This window comes from Neolamprologus brichardi, chromosome 13 (assembly GCF_056152115.1).
Source record: "Neolamprologus brichardi isolate AB-2024 chromosome 13, ASM5615211v1, whole genome shotgun sequence".
Classification (NCBI taxonomy): Eukaryota; Metazoa; Chordata; class Actinopteri; order Cichliformes; family Cichlidae; genus Neolamprologus; species Neolamprologus brichardi.
The window spans coordinates 23,244,194-23,263,106 of record NC_142116.1 but is presented as its reverse complement, the minus strand read 5'-3'; the positions used below and the strand labels follow the sequence as shown (position 1 = coordinate 23,263,106).

General features: G+C 41.7%; 1 protein-coding gene across 7 annotated transcripts in view; it reads right to left on the bottom strand.

Moving 5' to 3' along the window:
• Positions 1-31: 31 nt before the first annotated feature.
• Positions 32-18,913, bottom strand: part of ablim1a (actin binding LIM protein 1a) — a 41,982-nt gene continuing 23,100 nt past the window's right edge. For 4 of the 7 annotated variants that reach the window (XR_015719922.1, XR_015719921.1, XR_015719925.1 and 1 more), the window contains exons 3-22: positions 17,466-17,649; positions 16,748-16,857; positions 13,837-13,963; positions 13,620-13,713; positions 11,735-11,822; positions 10,275-10,339; positions 9,148-9,225; positions 8,808-8,966; positions 8,528-8,572; positions 8,388-8,423; positions 8,146-8,275; positions 7,486-7,605; positions 6,625-6,729; positions 6,313-6,360; positions 4,285-4,370; positions 4,043-4,166; positions 3,837-3,898; positions 3,234-3,294; positions 1,335-2,985; positions 1,034-1,099 (exon numbers count right to left, since the gene is read on the bottom strand). Coding sequence is in view for 1 of the 7 variants with exons in the window: in XM_035911224.2 (XP_035767117.2) it covers positions 986-1,099; positions 1,335-1,415; positions 2,372-2,446; positions 2,978-2,985; positions 3,234-3,294; positions 3,837-3,898; positions 4,043-4,166; positions 4,285-4,370; positions 5,132-5,272; positions 6,313-6,360; positions 6,625-6,729; positions 7,486-7,605; positions 8,146-8,275; positions 8,388-8,423; positions 8,528-8,572; positions 8,808-8,966; positions 9,148-9,225; positions 10,275-10,339; positions 11,735-11,822; positions 13,620-13,713; positions 13,837-13,963; positions 16,748-16,857; positions 17,466-17,649 (2,141 nt within the window). In the remaining 6 variants the exon portion in view is untranslated. Of the gene's footprint in view, positions 1,100-1,334; positions 2,986-3,233; positions 3,295-3,836; positions 3,899-4,042; positions 4,167-4,284; positions 4,371-5,131; positions 5,273-6,312; positions 6,361-6,624; positions 6,730-7,485; positions 7,606-8,145; positions 8,276-8,387; positions 8,424-8,527; positions 8,573-8,807; positions 8,967-9,147; positions 9,226-10,274; positions 10,340-11,734; positions 11,823-13,619; positions 13,714-13,836; positions 13,964-16,747; positions 16,858-17,465; positions 17,650-18,913 lie in introns of all 7 variants that reach the window. The other 3 variants (XM_035911224.2, XR_015719920.1, XR_015719923.1) reach the window with 3 other exon arrangements.

The window sequence follows — 18,913 nt, the reverse complement described above, 5'->3', positions numbered from 1 at the left end:
AAAAACAAACAGAAAAGAGGCGGTGGGTACCTTTGGTTTAGCAGAGGATCATTATGTTTCATGGTGATTTAAAGCTTTATTGGCTTAGAATTCAATACAACAAATGGCAGTGTGGGGTTTTTTCTTCTTTTCTTTTTTTATATAAAACAGTATTTTCAAACACATTAGGGGTTTTAGCTATTTGTCACTTACTTTGCTTTTGATATGGCATTAAAATATAATACGATTTGTACTTCCAATCCATGTAAAGGGAGAGTGTCTGGCCGTGTTTATGAGAGCCTGAGAAGAGAGACATTTTTTGTCAGGGTCAAACGGATGTTCAGTGCGTAGCCATGGGAAGGAAACTAGTGATATGCGGGTGCTTGGATGATGCAACAGCTGTTGGGTAAGCTAACTGCTTTCCCAGTGACTTTTTCTTTTTAATTCAAAGACTCACTGAGCCAATTCTTGCAAACTTTGGACTAAAACCTTTTCAGCCCAAGCGAGGGTAAGCTGACACATGTTCAAGCTACGAGCATGGACATTTTGTAATGAGCGCCATGAGGTTCTACTGTACTTACAAAGTTCCACAGGAATCAACAGCGAGAGAAATAGTAGGAAGAAACGAGCAAGAAAGAAAAGAAAAGCGGTTCCACTCGAAGCAAAGCAAGAAGTAAAACAAGCGCATTCAAACCAAAGAACATGACCCTGTTCATCGTCCAGTCTCATTCTTTGTCATTTTTGAACGCGGAAGAGATTCCCGCTCATCGTTGACAGTGCAAGTCTAAAAGGACAAGTCTTTCAGTACATAGTCTCAGGAAGCATCAGAGCAAAGAGTCCAGTTCATGGCTTCCGTGATTATGTCAGGTTAAAACAATCAAATTTTTAAAAAAAGAAAAGAACAAAAAATATATATAGAAGAAAAGGAAATAAACCAAAACCTACATCTAGATTACAGCTGCTGTGTGCTATCTGAATGTACAGAAAATGCATGCGGCTCTGAGTGCTAGAAGAGCTTGGCCTTCTTTTTCATGTCGTTGCGTTTCCACAGGGGAAGCCTGTCAAACTCCTGGATCTCCATTCCAAAGATGTCAAAGAACGTTTCAGGTGCTAAGTGGCGCTAGAAGTGAGAACAAAGGTGGAGAAAAAACAAAAGGAGGGGAGGGTGGGGGGGGGGGGGGGGGGGGTGTTCTCAGTTAGCACCAAAGCCATAAAAAAAGAGGTCACAACAGAAACGACAAGAAGCAAATGGATACTGCATATTCCTCGCTACGGTCGTATTTGTGTAACATGCTCTTTACACAAAGCAGAGAAATGCAGTATTAATTGCAGAAGGTCAGGTGGAAAACCGATACCTCCAGTCTGGTTCTGTCCACATCCCTGGGCAGTTTAGCTCTCCCTCTACTGGTTATCATGAGCATTTCATAGGGATACACCTTCAGGAGGAGACATTCATCAGTGGACAAGTCAGATTTACAAGCTTTTGAGTTCAGCTTCAGAACAATTTACAAACCATTTTCATGAAACAAAACTATAAAATTGGAACATTTTAGTAATTCTATTGCGACACAGGGAGCACTGGGTGGGAGAACAGGTATGTGACAGGAGGCTGACTGGGTTGTTGTATTTTTTTAAGTCACTGGGGAAATGCAGGTGCTATGACGTGTGCACTTTCTTTCACTTTGGGTGCCGAAACGTGCAACGGATTAGGGGGAAAACATGGAAACAGAGTTACGTAACAGGCTGTAATTTTTAGATTAATTTAAAGCAAACTAAAAAAAACCAAAACTGTAATGTAGGCCAAGTAAATCCACATGGGTATGACTGTCCTGGAAATCTAAGGTGTTTGTAATTTTTTTTTAATTAGCTAACTCCTTTGGTGCAAGAAGAAATTGATCACATTCAATGATAAGCAACTAGAAGTTCTTTGAAGCCTCTCACCAACTCATATCCACACAGTAATGCATATACGCCATTATATACTATACAGTATATAGTGATATGAGTTGTTTGGATGACAATTTGGGCGTTGGATTCTCTACTGTATGGTGCATACAGTATCCAGCCACTTTAAATCAAAGCTATGTGCAGATGAGCATGGAGAAGCCGGCATGCTAAGCGCTAGAGTGACTCGGCAGCTCCTAAAGCAGCATGCTGAACCCGGCTAAGGTGAGCCTTTCACTTCCTGCAAAAGTATTTCTTCCACCAATGTCCCCACACTACAGGGTTTATGCCATATCGCCTCGGACGTTTTTGTTTTTTTATCCGGATGAGATTTATTACAGTAAAAAAAACTCCATTGAAGAAGTGAACAATATATAATTTCAAAAAGAGATCTATCTACAGTATGTAGATTACAGTGTCATCAGTACAAAAAGAAGAAGATACTTGCTTTCGGTTCCAACATATTAGGCATAGATACTCCCCTGTCCATCCTTGCAAGTGCTGCACGGCCATCCTTAATGTGCTAAAGAACAGAACATACACAAATGTAATATAGTGGAAGGGGACTGCAGGGATAATGGCATGAATATGTCCACTAATGACAGTGGGCACAGTTTTCACTGGATGGAGCAAGTAGCCTGGATACTGTTCGGTACCTTAAGTAGTATTTACGATGGGCAGTCATTTACATGTTTTCTGAATGACTACGTTCCCTCAGGTGAGTTTTAAAATGACACAGCTACATACTGAGTTTAGCTTTGAGTCATAACACTGATAACACAACACACAGAACAAGGCATGAGGCAATGACTGTATATTGGACTTCTAGTACACTGGTTCAGCTACCGGGCTGTGCATGTTTGATTCTCATATTCGAGGAATTTGAAATCGCTCATGCCCCGTAGCTGACAATAATCCAACAGTGATGCAAGCATGTAGCAGGAGTGGGCGGTGTGCATTCAGGGCAAAATTTTTCTTGGAACCCACGTGCAAGCAAAATGTGTGATGCAAGATGAGGAGGCATGCCATGTGAAAAAGCAGATGAGGGACATACCTGAAACTCTGCAGGACAAAATGGGACAGAAAATGAGACTCACAGTTAATGGTTTTGCTGTCAAGTCCCCTGCCAAGCTACTATTTACAACACTGCTGTCCTTTGATGACACACGCGAATCATTGTGCAAATATTTCAAAATGCATGTCTACTTATGTACACGTAGCAAGCCGATTCTGAATACTGCTGCTGAATAGCTCTGGTGAAAACTGACAAGAGATTTGTTGGGTGGCTGTTTTTCGGTAGTATCTCTCACCTCTGCCTCCTCCGCACATGTCCCCGTAGCTGTTGTACTGGGTGAAATCTGTGGACTGAGGCTGCAGGAACACATGAACAGTACATCAGCATTAACATGTCGGCATTTCCTTTCTCAACTGAGACAAGTTCATTTAATTTTTAATTGAAATATTTAAGGCACATCAGGAATTAGTGTTTCTGCTACTGATGTCAAGACAGACTGCATTTGAAGGTGGACTTATTATACTCATTTCCAGCTCCATGTTTTATTCTGGAACTCCAGTAAAGTAGCTTTGCATAATTTAAAGTAAAAAAAGAAAAAAGTCCTTACTTATCTTTTACAGGCCCCTTATGCAACCCCTTAGTTCAGTCTAGGTCCCAAACACACCATTTTAACTTCTGTCTCTTTAAGGCCCACTTTACTCCAATTGGCTGCCCCTCGCCTGGCTTTGCAAACACATGAGAGTGCTTGTAAGGCCCGAGATGACCATATAAGAAAAATGTGTGCAACTCTGATGACAGTAGTTGGCAAAACATTGGAAATCAAGGATTCAGAGAACTCTGCACCCTTTGCCATTAACCTCATTATGTAGTGGGTATTCATATAAAAGTATGTTCTCACCCGATGTAGCCCATTTCTTCCATAGCCAGGCAGAGAGTTAGTTTTGGTTGGAGAAGGCGGATCTGAAATATAAATGTTGGCCAATTAATAATTAATTACTTATATTTGTTTTTAGATTTTAAAAAATGAAAATCAGGAATATACCATGTTAGAGGATATGGTATATTCTAACCTATAAAAAAAAGGATCACCAAGATGCTCTCTACCTGCATCACAGCTGGTCTGTTTGGGATCGTAGCGCTGAGCCGAGAGGCTTCGTGCATGGCGCTCCCTTATCTGCTCTTTTTCCATCTCCTCCTTCAAAATGAGCTTCCCCAAACCAGACTGAATCTACAAACACGCATACTCATAAGAGTTACACAGCTATCGAAAGCTTTTGGAAAAACAGATGTATTGCATCTAATATTGACCGATGTGTGTTTGTTGACGGTGAAGCTACTCGACTGACCTTACTGAGATGCTCCTCCTGGAGCTGCTTTCTTTTCAAAGCCTCTTCCTCCTCCTCTTCTCTTGATCTTCTCCTCCCTTCTGAACCTACAGGTTCCAAACACAAGCCGAAAAAAAACCCAGATGAACAAAAGCATGCGTATGGAAAGTCACGAAGACACGTCCCTGAGGGATTCCATGCTTCAAACATTCTTGAATAGTACGACCACATTCAATGTTTCATTCACATTTCAAACGTAGACAGAAAGAGAACAGATATGGCCGCCTTGTTTGGGCGCCGAGCAGGGAGAAATACACACAGTAAATGGTGGCGGGTCGAACGCAAATGTGAGACAGAGCTGACGAGACAGACAAACAGAGGGACTCATTGGAATATTTGACTACACCGACATGGCAGAAGTTTACACTTCGCCGCTCATGTCGAGTTTTAAAGATGTCAAGTACACAGAACAGCACAATGTAAGACAGACAGACAGAAGTTTGAAGTCAGTCTCAGTTATCTCTGTCCAAGTCATTTGTGGTTCCATTGCATACAGCTAAAGGCCCCGTCGTGTGCAGTAAGGGAAAGTAAAATGGAGAAACTGATGCTGCCTCAAGCAGAAAGTAACATGACAGCAACAGAAACCAAACAACGCTTCTTCAGTTTTGCGCAAGCAAAAAACACAAAAAACGCAAAAGGCAAATACTGCTATGTCTGAACAAGAGTTTAAGCCTGGGGTAAAGCAGGGATGCAGTTAAGCTTCTGGGGGTAGCTATAGGGTTGGAAACAGGAGAGTTAGGTGGCAGTAAGGTGTCTGTTGTACCACTATGATAGCAGCGCGAACATGCCCAACAGGAGCCTACTGTACCTAACGCAGTGAGCGAGTAGGGCCAGCGATCACCCTCACTCCGTGAGCTGTCATCTGGAAAGGGAGCATGGGCAGCGGGGAAGGTGGCAGATCTGATGATCTCATCAGCAGACTTGATTTGGCGTGCTACGGAAGCTGTATCTAGGTTGGTAACCATGGGAACTGAGCTATCAGTGTCTGGGTCACAGCCTAAACCACAAGTAAACATCTTTGCACCATCTGATCGTCAGGCTCAATGATCATTTAATCCAGGGTCATCATCATTTTCATAAATATATATAAATATACAGTCTTTCTTAACAAGCCACTCCATAACAGAAAAAGCTTGACCTTTTTTCTTATCATAGAAGAAGTGAAAATCGGTGGTGGATAAGACTCATTGTGAGTATTAAGCGTATGATTAAAGAAAAGCCTCGAGTGTACACGTGGATTTCCATTTTAATGCCAGATTGTGGAATTTCCTCTTACTGTTAAGTAATATAGATAGCACACGGAGAAAGACACTGTAGTGACAGTAACGCTCATCCCCCTTTGTGAGTCTCTACTTTGAAACGTGCCACAGGTCTTGCTTGTGGTACCCACTGCCCTCGCTCTTGACTCCTGGAAAATGAAGAGTGGTTATCCCGTAATTGTCACCACTCCACAAATGCTGCACAGCCTCGCTTCACCTACAGGCCAAGCGCTGCTTTTACTGCTATGACTTGTTAAGACGGACAAAGTAAAACAAGCTACAGGTCAGACATAAAAGGATTGGAGACAGACTTCAAACATTGCTTGTACACTGACGCTGACGGTGGCTATGGTTAGATGAATACACAGCTTCAGTTGACCTCAATAACACATAGAGTAGTGGCTACAGTAGTGCTTCCCAACCTTTTCAATATGAGGAACTCATTTAGACATTCATATTTTTCTTAATTTATACAAATATTGGGTTTTGGGTTTGTTTTTTTTAATTGCTTTTCATACAACTGCCAGAGTTGTGGCCTGCAACCGTAACAACAACAGTTTTTGTTAGTTTTAGCTTCATCATCTTTGGATTTTTGTGTCCACTTTGTATGTATTTTTCACACAATTCATAACAAGTATCCGGTGGGGAATCACTGACACAAATTAATCGTCAAAAAGACAGAATTTAGTTTCTACTGCAAAAAAAGATCATAGTATAACAGGAAAGGTACCGTGTTGTTTGTAGATGGGTGGCTTTCGATAGATGTTGCTCCCCTGATCTGAAAACAGACATGTGCAAAAGACATTTACAGACCATACCGTGCTTTGATGAGTAGAAATGGTTTAAAAAAAATCTAGTGTAAAAACAAACGACAGTAAGTCATGCTACACTGGGATTTACATTAAAACGTGACCTGTGATACAGCTCTATGTGTTTTTTTATTAAAAAAAGAGAGAGGGAAAAACAAAATAGCTCCCAAATGGAGAAGAAAGAAAGAAAGGAAGAAAGAAAGAGCAGTGACAGGGTGCGCTCCAGCTCCTACCTGGGAGGTGGAAATGTTTAGGGGTCTGAGAGAGAGGCGGGGTGACCGGCCGGCTGTCAGGCCTGAGCGGTAGGGGAGAGCTCCGGCCACTCGGCGGGTCGGTGCCTCCAGTGAGAAGAACCAAGAACAGAAGGTAAGCAGGGATACTGCAGGGGAACCACAATTTGAACGGTGCAACACACAGGGACCAACGGGACCAGCTGAAGTCATTCTGAATGAATGGGGCGCATTCTTTCTACTTTGGATAAATGCGATAAATGGGGCAGAGAAGAAGCAGAGCAGCGGCGTTCTGAATTTTGAGATTAAATGTTTGGGAAATGTGTTATGGGTAATGACGTTTGATGTCTGTTAGCCTGTTTTATAATATGAATTCAGAGTTAAGAAGTTAATACCACCCTGCATGCAGCAGCATATCGACACTATAAAGCAGTAAAACCTTTCTTTTTATCTCAGCCGCACAGTTTACTGGAGTCTGGAGACTCATTCAATGCAATACAATGCAAAAGAAATATTTATATATATATCCTTTGTTCAGCACACACAGAAGTATTAGTTAGGATGTAGGGTTTGGATTACTGATATCTCTCTAGTGCATGCAAAGATGTAAAGCACAAACACAAGGAGCCTGACAGCTACTTGGGCAAAGGTGAAGTCAAAGCAGAAGAGGAGCAGAGAGCATGTCAGCGGCTTAAAAAAGCATGGGTTTGACCGAAACATTTAGGCGAGAAATGTTGATGGATCCAGAATGACAGAGTGGGCACTGACGGGAGTCGCTATCCAGGTGATGATGGAGATGATGTGTTGCCTCCAGGGGCGGGGGGCGCAGAGAGAGGGCAGATAACAGTGGAGTGGGGCCCTTACCTTGGCTATGGGGGAGGAAGTGGTGTCTGAAAGGGGAGGTGGGGCGGGAGTCACTATTTCTGGAGCCCACACTGTTACTGCACAGGGAGGAGCAGAGCTTCTGCATGCCTGTCAGAGCCTCTGCCAGGTGGGAGAAAGAGTGTGGGAGGGAGGGAGAAAAACCCCAGGACCAGGCGATAGAGGTGGACAGTACAGGACGAGGGAAGGAGATATAAGGTGAGACATTGTGGGGCAAACGATATACGGAAAATACAGAGGGGTCAAATGTTGAAAAGAAGAAATAAAAGACACCCAAAGTGAGACGTAAGGAGTATTGAAGATGAAGATTTGTTACATTCTAAAAGCAAAGTTTTATGGAAAGAACAGCAAACTCAAACTGTGTTGTAAAAGGGGCAAAACTGACTTGAAGGTAATTACTCTGCAAATGGATTGTCTGCCACGTAAATCAAAGCGAGGCAAAATAACCTCAAGTCAATTTTGGTTACGTTCAACAACACAGGGAGGGAAATGCAAACGTTAAGGCGAGGCTGAGCGAACTCTGAATCATCATCATCACCTGTTTATCAAAGATTTTTTGGATCCACTTTATGAAAACCCTGAAATCACTACAGTAACACACACAGACACATATACACAAAATGAGTCTTTTCGAGGCCCTACCTGGCCGGTGAAAATGCTGCGGCGACCGTGACAAAGTGGGGGTGTATCCATGACGATTATAAACTGGTGATCCTATGGAGCCCTGACTGGTGGACCTCTGAAGGATGCGTTCCCTCCTGTCGTAAGATCCCTGTCAACACAGCCGAGTGATTACACAAGCTTCTGATGAACGAGAGCGCACTACACTGGACTGTATTTACTGTCGCCTATAGCAGGACAGTGAGTTTGATGGATTCGCTCACCTCACCAGATGGGGTTGGCGACATGTTTCTTGAGGACTGCAAAGAAATCAAACAACTCTGAATTATAACTTTGATTTTCACAAGAACATTAAAGGAAAAGACAAATTAAACTTTGCTTCCTTTTTAGCCATGCATCTAACCTTGTCATCCGGCAAGGGGGAACGTTCCCTCCTGGCAGTGTGGAGCTGTGAAGGACCCAGAAGTTCAGTGAGGCAAAAGATCTTTTATTACAGAGTGAAAAATATCTTAATCCGTAATAGAGTCCTTTGTGTTTATTATATCCCCTCTCTCTCTTTTTTTGTTGTTGTTGTTGTTGCATAAGAAAAAATCCCTTCAGAGGAAAATCATGTCTCATTTCAGTTTTATTCATGGACCGTTTTTGTGTGCGCACAATGAGAAGCACGCAGTCTGTGTGTTTACCTCTCCCACACTCTCTCGTCTCTCCTCTCTCTCATCCAGGGAGGTGGTGTACATAGGTTCATAGGTAATAAGATCGGGGCGCTCAATGTCATAAATGGCTTTGACTTTTGGAATGGCAGCTAGGTCTCTGTAATCAAGGATCTCATTGTCTACTTTTGCCTAGGGAGACAAACAAAGACAAATGTGCACACATACACAGAAGTACAGGGAGATTACTACTGCTGAGCGAGGTGCAGCTGTCAAACAGCAGTTATGCTAAAAAAGGTGTGGGAAGGGTAATATCATTGACAGTATTTACAGAATCTATTCAGACTGTAGCTCTGTTTGTGACATTTCTTACATAGATAGTGTGACCCGGTGAGCCAGGTATGCTTGAACCAGGTCTGGAACAAATACTCTCAGACGACGACCTCGTCGGCTATGAAAAAGAAAACACAAATGTGGCTGTTAGTCACATCAATACCTGTCAGAGCAGTTAGCCTACCAGGATCCACAGCCTACTGGCATCTGCATATTAGCCAGGATTGTCACCTGGATATTATGCATTATTAGTACACGGTTGGTCTTTATACTGTATGAGGGATGAGAGGGAACGGCAACCCCTGTATTTACGTTTCATGAATTATATGAAGTACTTTGGAACACTAACATGTCATCTCATGATTAAGTCATTCATTTGCAAATTTGCAAAGTGAATGAGTGATTTAGTGCTGTGATTTGATGTTCTTAAGGACCTCATGCCTGCTTATGGGAAATGAACTGTCTGAATGGCAGCAGCAGGTCTGCACGTGGCATAATTGAAGCTTTTCGCCGAATGGGTAAATGTTGATTTTAGGAAAAAGCCACATCAGTCGTCTGTGACAGCTCGTCTGCTCCTTTAAATGTGCGAGCACCTTTGTCTCATGCGCCGTCGACATGTTCAAAGACAGGACTGAATGGCTCCGTATGACACACAGAGAGAGGGCACTGCAGGCTGTCTCCAGCAGATGGCAGCATACAGTGCACTGTGTCCTATGGACATGGTGGAACACAGGATGATGCCATCTCATAGCCAATAGCGAAATACAGTACCTGCCTTTCTGTTTTTTGGAGGAATAAGAGGGACGGAGGCATTAGCTGTGGAGGAAGGGAGAGGGGGAGGGGGGGTTCACAGGACATCACACAGGGGTTGTACCTTTGCTGCCCGACTCACAGTTCACACATACATCAAGGTGAACGTGGCCACGCGTAAATATGCATATGAACAAATATTTATATACACACACATAACACATGGAAAGGCAAACACACACACACACACACACACAGCTGCTTCAACAGGCAAATTATTTTACAGCACAGTAAGTTAAATTTTAACAGCAAGGGAGTGATAACAGTGTGTTTATATGTAAATATTCCAAATTCTATCTTTTCCTGTAAAACATTTCCGTGACACATAAAAAACCCCAAAAGGTCCCAGATTCCTACCCGCTCCCTGTGCCTTTCTTCTGTTCTCGTGGTGTTCTTGCACCCAGGATGCCAGACTGTTGACCCTGTGCAGGGAGACAGAGAGAATAGATTCAGGTTAAAATGATTAAACACATAAATGTAATTTTATTCATAAGGGCTGCTCATGCTCTAGATCAGGGGTTGTAAAACATAAGGCCCATGGGCCAGCATTGGCCCAGCAAAGACTCCATTTCGGCACACTGGGGGGCTTTGGAAAATGTGAAGAAGGGCATACGTTTAGATTTTAACAGTATTTTCACACGTTTTACAGCTTTTTTCTATTGATAAAAACTTGAATATGGCCATTCCTAATCCACCAAAGTAATTAAGTAATAATTAAACAATCAAATAGCCTAAATAACTCATATTTTGTCATTACCTAACTATAGAAATTTGTGTTTTTTCACAATAGCTCCACAGTGAAAAAAAAGGAACAAATAAATCTGGACCAACTGTAATTTTACACACTTATTTACACAATTATAGTCTTGCTGACAGAAATACTTCATTTACTGCAGCAACATTTCTATTTCATGGAGAAGAACTGAGATGAAATCGCACTTCTTTTTCTTATTGATTCTAGGATAAAGATTTCCCACTGCAGAGACCCAGAGCTGACAGTGTGCCGGGGACATTTTTAAACATAAAAATCCACATAAGTAAGAAGACAAAGAAGGTTACGAGAGGATGCCAAATGGTCTGAGAAAGGAAGTGACGCAAATCATTTCTTATGATCACCAAATCCCAACATCTAAGAGATTTTAGAGTGATGTCTTTTACGGTGTTTTTCAAATCTTTGGGAAAACGACAGAAGAAGTATTGCTCTGCACTTCAAGACTTAAAGAATGTTGATACAATGTTCATTTTGACCTTGTTTTCACCAGCTTTTCACTCCCATCATACTGCAGAGGAACCAGTCTCTGGGTTTACAGCGGCACAAACATACGTCTGTGGCTCTGAATACATCTACTGGAGTGTGGCAGTTAAAAAGACAGCTTGCAATCTTTTGGGGGTATTGTAAATACTGAACAGCAAACTACTATATGTTCAATGTTTTGTTATTAACATGCAGCTGTGACTGAAAATAAAATTTATAAAAAAAATTAAAAAAATTAAAAAAGACAGCTTGCAGAGAATAAAGAGCTTTGTGAGTGTGGTTTTTAGTGTATAATCTCCTATATGAATGTCAGACTATTATAATTTACACCCTTATGACAGAAATAACTACAATTTTCTTTACATTTTCTACCTCCTAATACTATTTCCGCCTTTATAGCTCTAATAGTTGAATAAAATCCGTTTCATAATGCTAAACTTTACTGAACCCAAAGAGGAGTGTTCAATTTATCAGTGTCAGTTAACAAACACACACACAAAAAAAGAAGCAAAAAGGAACAAAGTTTTGATGAGGCAGCAGCAGCACATGTAGATCCGCTCACCTTGCAGATACATCTCTTCTCCTTCTGTGAACATCTGATTGCACCTGCTGCATCGCGCACAGCTGGGGTGATAGTGCTTATCTCCTGCCTGGAAAACACGGAGCGCAAAACAGACTTGTCATCGTGGGGGGAAAAATGCAGACGAATGAAGCCTGCAGTGGGACAGGTGAAGCTGAGCTATGACTTCCAGGCAGTAAACCTTGTGCCCCACCTGCTCTCAGCTACGCTCGCTTCCTCGAACAGCCCATGTTAGGAAAGAGAGCGTTTCATCAGATCCAGTGTGCCAGTAGTTTCCTTTCTAAAGGATTGCTTCACATGCAAATGGGCAGCAGCGGGTGAAAAAAGTTTCCCTAAAAATGCCATTCAGCATCTTTTCACATTTTTCTCAGTAGCTCATGGAGTCAAGTGAGGATCTGTGTGACTTTACTGCATCACATATTGAGAAATCATTCAACGTATTCCAGTCAAACATCTTACTATTTTAAAAAGATAAATATGATGGTTCAAAATGGCACAGTCAACCTGCTTTGAAGTATCCGACCGTCTGGCTTTGTACCTTCCTTTCATATTGTGCTCCAGTAAAATGGTCTGACAGCTAGAGCGCCCAAACTTCCGTCTATACTGACGTACCACTTTGCATGTGGAGCGTTCTGTTAAAAAGCCCAAGCAACCTTGACCACTGGTGATAAATATCCAAATGAATCACCTGCTGTCTAACAACCCTCATTAAGAGGCAACTCAAAGATATGAAGCCACAGACTAATATTTGCATTTTACTGCATGAGAAAAAATGACTGTAGAAGAAACTTTATAGTGCCTTCTACCCAGCACTCTGCCAAACTCAATTCCCTTTCCGCTATAATAAAAGTACTTCTGCTACATGTGCAGCGTAGCATTACAGACACTCCGATTCCTCTCGATCTCTAACAGCACCATTAATGACCCCTACATTAATAAGCCATTCACACTGCACTCCCAAAAGGAACAGACTATATGCAACCTGCTGATGGCTTTACAGTATTTGGCCTGGGTCTTGGGTCAGTGATTAGGCTTTCAGACTTTGGCTTTGGCTTCACTGATCCACTGGCAGCGGCTCAGGGATGAGACCCAGCAGCCTTTTCCTATTGTCATAAAGGCCTGCCTTAGTGTTGGATTACTGTAAGCCTGGTTGGCTAGCAGTGACATTTTCATACCATTAAATGACACATAACTCAGCGTCTGACCGGATCACTGTTTGCAGAACAAGCAGGCTTGCATATGCTGGAGATACTAGTGAACAGACACAGTGTAAAGGACATACGTGTTTTTTAAGCGCAGTTCTAATAATGCCTAAAAAGTGTTTCGTAACAGGTGATAGCATGGGGATACCAGTCACTTTTTAAATGTCAGATCACATTCCCTCTTATATAATATTTATATCGTTTATGCCTGAGCGTGTTTTTGCAAATGTGTATTTAGGCAGGAGTTGAGAAGACCTAAAATCTGCTAAGAGTTAATCTTTTAGTTGAACACAGTCGTGTCAAGAGTCTGTTTGGCTCGGTGCAGAGGAGATTACACCGGAGATTATCAAACTACATTTCACAATTCTGCTCCATGCAACATCCCCGGTGTGTGTCTGCATGGGAAGCAGAAAGGCAGACACACTCTCAAGTATTAAAGACGTCTGAATCCAAAATAATGCAAACAATCTAAACTTGAATTGTACTTTCCCAAAAATTATGATTAAAAATCATTTAAATTCTAGTGATTTAAGGATTTAAACGCTCAGGATTCCCTCAAACTTACCTAAGGCAGGTTCTCGGGAAACTCAGAGGGCGGCCACACAAAGAGATATCTGCGCATACTAAGAGTTAAATGTGATATGGATGTGTGTGTGTGTCCCTACCTCTAGCACCTTCCCTGTGATGAATTGATGGCACGCCTCACACTGAACTCCAAAATGGGTCTGGTAGTCCTTCTCACAGTAGGGGGCGCCATCCCTGTGAGGCGAGAGAGACACACGTGGAAACGCTTGACAGTGAAATATTACATGGAGCGTGAACCCTGTGCAGGCCTAAATTCAAGCAAGCAGGCTATAATCACAGCAGATATGTGCTCCTTACTTGCTGATGTACTCCCCGGTCAGCACTTTGTTGCAGGCCTTACACTTAAAGCAGCCCAGATGCCACTGTTTGTCCAAAGCAAGGAGAGCCTGTCCGTTCTTAATGTCTCGGCCACATCCTGCGCAATCTACGAAAGCAAAATAGGTGTTGTTTAAAAAAAACACACAACAAGAACATGAGTTAAAAGTTGAAGGAAGAATCTAATTAATACTTTGTTTGAAGGCTTGTTTAAAATAAAAACACAGCCTTTACATACTAGCTGAGGCATCTTGTCACTTCTGACCCAAGACACTAGATGGTGATAGAGTGTAACCAGCAGCGCTCTGACAGCTGCCGCTTCCTATCATCCACTTCTCTCCTATCGTGGTTCTAAAAGCTCCATCCATAAGCAAGTAGGATCCCGAGGCTCTAAAAGTGTAAGAGGTTGGTTTCTAAATGAACAATCTTCTTGTCATCTCTTCTTTAATGAATGGAGGATGAAAGGAACGCAGAGCCGACCGCAACCACAGGGGATGATAACTACGTGAGGCATAACAAGGTTGGGATGATGACGTGAGCAGAATCAGCATGCCTTATTTATAGGTGACCTTGTCTAAAAGCTCTCGAAACACCAACAGAGACACCAGTGGGGGATGAGGGAGGGAGAGAGGCAGCTAGAAAGAGCAGGAAGAGGAAGAGAAGGAAGAAAGAGAGGATCCAGAAGAGGAGGGGGGTTTGAGGGCCACACAATCCAGAGGAAATGCACGGCCATGCATTATTTAGCGAGACCTGTCCTTGGTGTTATACATAAAGGAAAACGGATGGTCGGCACATGAGGCTGGGAGAGGTGGAGGATCTCCCTGAATGCTACAAGTTCTTTGTTTTTACTTCAATTTAAGTAGGTTTTAAGGGAACTCCTGCACTGTGATGTGGAAAAGAACCATTTTTAAACCTGCTTAACCCCTTAGGATTTCGCTTCTGCTTTGCCTTCTGCTCACCTTACATACAAGGTCTTAAATAATCAGGTCCAGTCTTATCTTATAGACTACATAGCACCATATCACTCCAGTATGCTACAGGCTTACTTGTGGTTCAGTTGACAGACACCCTCTACTTTTAAGATCAGATTTAAATCTTTCCTTTTTGTAAAAGCTTATAATTAGGGTTGAATCAGGTGACCCTGAGCCCTCCCTTAGTTACGCTGAAAAAGGCCTAGACTGCTGAGGGCTTCCCATGATGCACCGAGTGTTTCCTCTTCACTCGTCTCTTTTCACTCTCGCTGTTTATTTACCTGCATTTAATCATCATGTTATGATTAAACTCTGCTTCTTTCCACAGTGTGTCTTTGTCCTGCCTTCCTTCCCTCACACCTGACCAGTCACCACAGATGGCTGCCCCTCCCCAAGCCTGGTTCTACCAGAGGTTTCTTTCTGCTTAAAGGGAGCTTTTCCTTCCCACTGTCACCAAATTCTTGCTCAGAGCAGGTCGTTTGTTTGTCAGGGTTTTCTGTCTATTATTATAGAGTCTTAATATTACAATATAAAGCACCTCAAGGCAACTGTGCTTTGGTGTTACAGTATATAAATAAAACAGAATCAAACTGGCAGTTTGGCATGTAGGGAAATTGACTTTTGTGCCAAAGGTTTGACGATCGGTTGATACCACTTTATTATCTTTATCAAATATGAACCTTCCCGGCAGTATTTTCCCAACGGTACCTGAACTTCTCACTAATTAACCGTTTTAAAAAAAATAAATCTTGTTTGTTTAATCATTATGAAAACAAAAGAGTGAAAACTATTGACTAACTAACTTACAGCTATAACTTCATATCAAATACAGTGGAAGGCAAAATATCAGACTATTAGTTTATTTGGCTTCAATGCCGGAAACAGTTACGTACAAACAGTTCTTTAAACCGAGAATCTCTAGATTCATTAAAAAGATTCATTAAAAAGAATTTTAATGTTAGAGTGCTTGACCAGAGCGGACCCTACTCATTACACCCTGTGGTATATATTCCCCATGATCCCAGGCTCTGTTGATCCCAGGTACAGCTGTGCAAATATTCTCTTTAAAATTCTCTCTAAAAGTTCCTTTTTCTTTTATTTATTCATTTTTGTTTGCTTAAACAAAGATGAACACCAGCTTTTCTTTACTTTTGAGTCTTTTTGATCTGCGGTTCAGCATTACTCTTGAACTTGCTTGGCCTGATTCTAGCAGCACCGACTATCACACAGTTAAACGTCGAGCACATTTAGACAACAAATTATTGAACATGCAGCTTTCCTCACAGCCAAGCTGCAGCAGCACCTGCAAGTCTCTACAGTTGTATGTGCTTAAAGTGTGCACTTGTGGTGACGTGGCTTTGTAGACGTAACAACAAAGCCATCCAGCATGCTGCTGATTATCTTGTGCCAACTACATTGGCCTTTAGAGCTTTTCCAGTGTGTCTCTGGGCAATCGCTCACAACTGTTTAAGATCTCAAATAAATCGAGAAACACTTTTTACAGAAGTCATTACTGATTCATGTAACTTCTCAAGTTAAGAATTGACTATAACGTCTGTGGGTGCGAAGTTTATGAGTAAGTAATGAATGACCCACGGACAGGCACAACTCCACATTTATTATAGATTTTCACATTGAACTGATTTTAAATTAATGCTAATAATGTGTGGGCAAGATGACTGATATGGACCTGAAAATTATTCTTCACTGCCAAAATATTACGACTAAACTGACTGGTCAACAGCTACATTAAATGCCACGTATGAATCAGGTCTGGAGGCTACGATTTTCCAGACTTTTTGTTTCTCTAAAACCAAATAAATCCCAATAATTCACTTTCAGTTCATGTGTAAAGTCTATCAAACTATCATTGTGTGAAGGTTAATTCCTTTCTGTTTGTGTAACAGACAATGGCTACTCACTGCTGGAGCCCAGGATGTCCTTTGGTCCTGGAGACATGGGCTCGACACAGTATTGACAGAGACAGTCCTTTCCATTAAAGGTCACCCTGTCCCCGGCAGGAAACGGTCGTCTAGAAGCGAGGTGACATCAACAACCAGTCAACAAAGCTGCGCTCCCATGGTAAGTGTAAGAGTTTATTAGCTGTGGCTTGCAGGTTGTTTGACGTGTGGTGAAGATGACAGGGCCCAATGATGCGGATGTATGTCGACACTGTCAGCCTGGGGAGCTCATTTAGTCAGATGACGTAGACATGACACACAGCATGCTACTGTAAACTGTCTACTGGAATTACTCCTGCCATGAACTTTGTTTGTCCATGACAATCATTCCACGGAAAATTTAATTGTAGCTAAAATGGAGAGTCACACATGAATCCAAGAAAGTAAGACATGAGCAGCGTTAAAGAGAAGCACCTGTGTTGATTTTGCTCAAACCAAATATGCACTTAATAGAAAGAGGAGAAGATTTGCTTCAAATTTCAAAGAAGATATATTTTTAACTCAGAATATCATGTAACTGCAATTAGCAACTTTTCATACTTCACATCCCATATTTTATATTTTAGAGCTTATTTTAACACCTTATTGCTGCTTGTTGGTGCTCATTATTATTTTGCAATGCAATCACACTTTTTCTGCAGTCCACATGCCAACCTGGTGAAAGCAGTGAATGTCTTACTTGCAGATGGTGCAGACGAAGCAGGCAGGGTGGTAGGTCTTGCCCAGAGCAGTAACCACTTCTCCCTCAACAAAGTCCCCACAGCCATTGCAGCGGGTACCGTGCATGCGTTGGTAATCCAGCGTGCACAGATAGTCTCCATTTTTCATGAAGAAGCCCCCCTGGGCAAGGTCACAGCCACATACTATAGGAGACACACAAATTGGCACTCAGTGAGCCAGGTCATTTAATGCTTTAAGGCGTTCAACCATCAAGGCTCACAACTTGTCCATGGCTCAGTGGCTTTCTTAACAACTGCTAGCCTGGAGTGTGTGAAATGGACGATGACTGGAAAATCACTGAAAAACACATATTAATAGCTCTGTGTGTACAATGGGAAGCAGAACGAAAAATCCTCTCATCAGCAGTGTTCACAGCCAGGCTATTAAAAAAAATCTTCTCGCTATGAAACATTGTTGCATTTAGAGTTCACGTCTATCAGTCTGCACTACTCTGGCAAGGCTTTTTTCCCTTTGAAGGTTCAATGCAACAACAATTCGGCAATTGTCCAGCCCAGGAAATAACTGTGATATGTTTTGGAAGATAACTTGCTCAAAATGTTTGGTACTACACTGATAGCCTACAACAAGCTTCCTTCTATTCAAATGTAACCTTGTCATCTACACAAACATTCAAAACTCACAAGGTAAGAAATAGAAATTCACAAACAACTGAGGTGTTTTGGTGTTTGTGTGACAAATAAAATATTTTTACTTCTCGGAATTTGTATGGCTGACCTTTGTGTTGGCATTAAAACTGACTTAAATAATCATATTTGTGTAATAAAAAAAATCTGTGTGTATAAAAACTATCAGTTAAAGTAAGTATTTGTCTTTCATATAGTACTCAGAACATAGTATTCACTTATTAAAGAACATTATTAGATTTTGTTTTAGGATTTCCAAACGTTACACTTTACATTAAACAGAACATCAGTCGTTGCAACATAATGAGAGAAGGTTGCACATTTTCATCATCAGCTTGCCCGTACGGAATATTTCAACCCTCCATAACAATCACTCAATCCGTGCAGTTCACCATTTTAGCACCGAAGAGAGAGCCTGCGAATTTAATAGCCCTTCGGAAATGCCAGAGCTAAGAGGGAAAATATTTTTGATGTTTGAGATAACTGCACCTAATCATTCTTATGCAATGAGGCACGCTAAATCCTGGGGATGAATGGGAGCGGGTGAGGGAGTGAATCAGGTTTAATTGCATTAAGACTCAGACATGATGAGATTAGCTTATAAACTAAGTGAGTCAATAGGAAAACCAGCAGTGGAGATTTGATGTCCAGCTGCCCTGGCTTTTCAAAAGATACATGCCATTATGTAAAATGCCTTTTTAGAACCTCAGTGAGGTCGACTTATTGAATTGAAATGAAAATAACTGCAATGAAACAGAAACTT